General features: G+C 37.9%; 1 protein-coding gene and 1 non-coding gene across 2 annotated transcripts; one reads left to right on the forward strand and one right to left on the reverse strand.

Annotated features, from left to right (window-relative positions):
- Positions 1 to 2,711: 2,711 nt before the first annotated feature.
- Positions 2,712 to 2,784, forward strand: TRNAA-AGC (transfer RNA alanine (anticodon AGC)). The gene has a single exon. It is a non-coding gene; the product is annotated as a tRNA-Ala (tRNA).
- A 630-nt stretch (positions 2,785 to 3,414) lies between these two features.
- Positions 3,415 to 4,261, reverse strand: LOC147557779 (uncharacterized). Its single transcript, XM_086659369.1, has one exon. The coding sequence runs from the start codon at positions 4,133 to 4,135 to the stop codon at positions 3,536 to 3,538; it is 600 nt and encodes a 199-aa protein (XP_086515495.1). The 5' UTR covers positions 4,136 to 4,261; the 3' UTR covers positions 3,415 to 3,535.
- Between the last annotated feature and the right edge of the window lie 329 nt (positions 4,262 to 4,590).

Consider the following 4,590-nt stretch of genomic DNA (forward strand, 5'->3'; position numbering starts at 1 on the left):
ACATTCTTTGTAAAATTCGTTCGAAGTGGGAGTTACGAATCGCCTTGGTGGTATTCATCGTATGCGGGTCCATCAAATTAATTTCTTCGTCGAAACGGTTCGGGACGAACCTCGTGGGAGAAGGGGAAGCTGATGCAGGGGCACCCGGCGTGGAGACTATTTCCATGACCGGACCCGGTCATGGACCAACCGGCCAGAGAGAGTAGATTTAGAAAGTCCTTATTTTAGTATGAGTATTAATTAATTTAGGTTTAGGAATTATGCTATTTTAATATTTCCAATAATTGGAAAGGTCCAGATTTGAGTCCAGTTATTTAGGCAGTTGCAGTATTTAATTATTTAGGAAGTCTAATTCAAGTCTATCTAGGAAAGTCCAGAATCCTATAAAAGGATATCTAGTTTGTCTATTATTTTCATGTTGAAGAGAAAACCCAATCAAATTTAATCAAGTTTACAGTTATTTGGAGTTATTTAATCGTAATTTTATCGTTCTTCGTATTAGTTTATTTTATTCTTAAATTCCGCTGCGTTTCTACATCACTCAAGAACCAAAAAAACATCCGACTGTCCAAGTTGGCCATTCAAACAAGTCACAAGCGCAAGTAGGAAACCAAATAACGTTCCAAGCCTGACTCGTGTCAATTCATATCTCGAGTCAGATTCCATACCAAAATTTGGCAAAAGGAAATGCATGAAACGAAGTGTTAGCAGATCTCATGTTACTTGTTATATTTTAGTAGCTAGAAGTTCTGATCTGATAATAAGACATGTTACTAAGTAAACCTAAACTTCTAGTGCTTACACTTCCATCACCATATTAGACTGAACCAGATCTACCATCTGACTCAGTTTACTAGTCTGATATACTGACTTTCTTATATCTAACTTAACTTTCCTACTTAAACTCTGCATCGAGCTAATGCGAGTTTTTACTATTGACATCCCGTAGTTACCTCGAATAGGCACGTGTGAGTTCTGCCCTTTCAAGCACAATCAACTTTGAGCCCATTTAGCGAATTGGACATACCATTCTTATCCTCAAGCTTGTGGAATTCCGATTCTATGGTCTCAGCAATCTGAGTTTTTTCTACATGTGGCTCTGGAAAAGATACGTGGAACGATCCTTGTTTCTGAGGAACCATGGGTTCCAGGTGCACGGATTGTTGTTTCGTGTAGTTGTAGAGGTCTTGATGAAATGAGTGATCCAACGAAAAACAATCATTATCTCCACTTTTTGAGTATTTCGAGGAACTAGAGCCTTCTCTTCTGCAGAAATGTGGTAGAGAAGCGTAGTCCATTACCTGCATATAATCAAAGCAATCAACAATAGCTCGACCTTGGTTACTGGAACAATAGAAGAAATAATGTTTCAAGTTATGGTAGGGAAGTGGGTGGAAGGCTCATGCGTTTTCACTTAGTTCCACTATTTTAATAACACAATTTGCCTCTAAAAAATTATGCTAGAAAAATATTCTTATTCGACTATTCCTTGTACAAATCACCTTTCTTGTTTCTTTTTTACTCTTTTCAGTAGGTGATTTTATTTTATTTCTTTTTTTTGTTAAAATTTTATTTAGATTTCTAATTTTTTCTCTTGGGGATTTTAAATACACACTAAAGGTGTTATGCACACGAACACTTTTCACTTGACTTAGGTCGATTAACTATAACCGAGTCAAGTGTTAGTCAAGTGTTATGCATACGCACGCCTCTCCCCGAACTCGACGGAAACCAATCATCGCCATAACCGAAGCTCGACAGTATTGCACCATCACCACCATTATTCGAGGTCTACCTCTCCCTATTGTAACCCTCGATCGGAGGGTTTTGTTTAGTCGAACTCTCGATTGAGGATTATGACTCTATCCCTCAAATATAAAGAGAGAGAGAGAGAGAAGAAGGGAGAAAGAACGTGGTGATGGTGATGGTGGTGGTAGTGCGATTTTAGCGAACTTTAACCGTGGTCAAAATTGGGGAAGGTGTGTGTGTGTGTGTTTGTATAAAGTTGGTCAAAATTTGATTCCGATACCGTTTTTGTCAATAATATTTTCATGTGTATAAAATTTCCTCACTTTTCAATACGATTTGAATATTTTTGGGATTTTATTTTTGTTTGGAGATGGTACTGGGCTGCTATATTTGAACTTGCACCACTGGCTTCTCGAATCACGACCTCAACCGAGCTGGTCATACCTCATGTTTGTAGACAAATTACCAGCTACTAGTAGTATTTTCTAGGAATCTAGGGTGGTCTAAATTGTTATATTCTCGCTCGCCTCATGGTAGATCCGCCCCTTTTTTCTTTTGATGAGATATATAGATTAAAGCGAACCAACAAAGTCATACAAAGTCACGACTAATTTACAGCGGATACGAAGAAGGCACTACATTCCATACTCTTTTATGACCGTTAATTCTACCCCATTTAGCGAGGGCGTCTGCTTTGGAGTTGCAGGATCTAGGAGCATGAGTGAAAATAATATCTGTGAACTGGTTCTTGAAGTCTAGAGACTGATCGATGATCTTTTTGGATTGCCAGTGTAGACCTTCCTTTTGTTCGTTGATGGTAGATCCGCCCCTAGTTAAAACTTCTCTAGTGTGGATTATACATAGCACCGACAAAATCACAAAATGAAGTATGCCCTTCGAATGAAAACTATAGGTTTTGTAATAACAATCTTGTAAATAAATCTCTTGTGACTAACCAAAAAGGGGATGTAGCTCAGATGGTAGAGCGCTCGCTTAGCATGCGAGAGGTACGGGGATCGATACCCCGCATCTCCATTTTTCTTGTTTGTTCGTTTATCTCTATATTCCTCTCTAATCTAATTTCTGTAAAAAGAGGAGACAAATCTACCATAAAATTGATAAAAGCAACTAGTAGGATCCTAATAATCCCTAAAAGACTAACTTAAGCTCTCTTTTTTTCTACTCTCTCTTCTTCCCTCAGTTGAGAGAGTACCTCCCTTAAGATCTTCATCTAATTCCTAATTTTGAATACTTGGTGGTTTGTTGTCAAACTGAAAGAGAAAGTGAAAAGAGAAAAAATAATAGTTGAGAGGAATTGAGGAAAGAGGTGAGTAGAGGTCTGAGGTCCAGTTTTCTCTTTGTTGGTTGTATTCCTATGTGCTATGCTCTCTTATTGCATGATTGATAATATATTACACTTCCATACAAAAAGTCGGATTGGCAATATTCGTTTCTGGTCTTATACAATGCAACCATTGAAGGTACAAATTTTGCTTTCTTATCATGTTCAAGTATATAGGGTTCATTCATTATAAGGTCCAAGGCCTCCGGGCAGTGATTATGAGAATTTTTTTTGCCATTAGCGGGGTCGGGCAGGAGAGTATTCCGTCCCCACATGGAATATTGTTTTACTTGTTAATTTTGTTTGAAATCAATTATAAGTACTTTAGCGCATGAAACCCACACTTAATATAAGAAGATTAATGAACAATTTTATACATTTTTTTGACGATTAATTGCAGTCTCTTGCGAGATATGCGGAGGGGATCAATCTAACTTGTACAAATTAGATGACGAGTACAAGACCTGGCAAAGACCGAATCATTAGGTGTTTCAAAGGTAATTCACTCTCCCAAATTGAAATACTTGGACTCATCATCGTCTGCTGCTGCTGCTGTTGTTTAGAGTTTTTGTGTTTATTCCAGCTGATCAGCGAATTAGACCTATTATTCCTCCCAGTGGTGGCGGTGGCGGTGGTGGTAATGGTGGTGGTGACATCTCTAACAGTGAGCCATGTATTGAAATACTCTCTGAACTGAGTTATCATTCCATTATTCTTCTTATCGTCGACCGTCCAAACATGAACCCAATAAGCTTCCTCCCCCTCCCATCCTTCAACTATCACTCTTCCCTCCTCTATCTCTTTGAAATTGCGAGGTTCGAACTTAAACTCATCCTCCATCGTCGATTCCCCTGTCAACACTCTCATCATGTGTTGACAATTTGGAGGCCCATGGAACCACCACTCAATATCATTCACCATTAGTCTTCCTACTGTTTCTCTATCCCCCTCTTTCAATGCCTTGTACAGCTTTTCGATTTTCGATATTCTCTTGTTTACATGGGTTTCCTTCTTTGTTTCAACATCTAGAATTAAGATTCCCATTATTTAATTAATGAAGAACAAGAGAGAAAGAAGTAGCTAGAGAGATTCACAAATACTGTGTTTGATATTAAATTGTAAAAATATAGTACTAGTACTTATAGGGCTAATTGTGAGGTTTTCACTTCCTAGCACTAGCAGGATTCGGATGCTATTTATAGGGAGGTTTTTCTTGTTGATTTATTTTAATAGTTGATGCCCATCCGCGGTTGAGATTTACTGTTAGTTTGTTTTAAGTGACGTGGAAGAGATCTAATGGATAAGATTTTTTCTATAAAATCTATTTGAATTCAAATAATTAGTTTTAAGTAAAACACATATAATAATAGCAATTCTGTCTGGACTCTAGGGCAGAAAGGTTAATGAAGTTCATACCATAACTTGATCGAAACAGATACTCCAACTTTCTTGAGATTGACCAAATTGACCCTGCAACTTGCCAAACCCACCTTTGTGGA

Source organism: Eschscholzia californica, unplaced genomic scaffold (assembly GCF_041429995.1).
Source record: "Eschscholzia californica isolate CP2 unplaced genomic scaffold, dmEscCali1.0.p SCAF_2, whole genome shotgun sequence".
Lineage (NCBI taxonomy): Eukaryota > Viridiplantae > Streptophyta > Magnoliopsida > Ranunculales > Papaveraceae > Eschscholzia > Eschscholzia californica.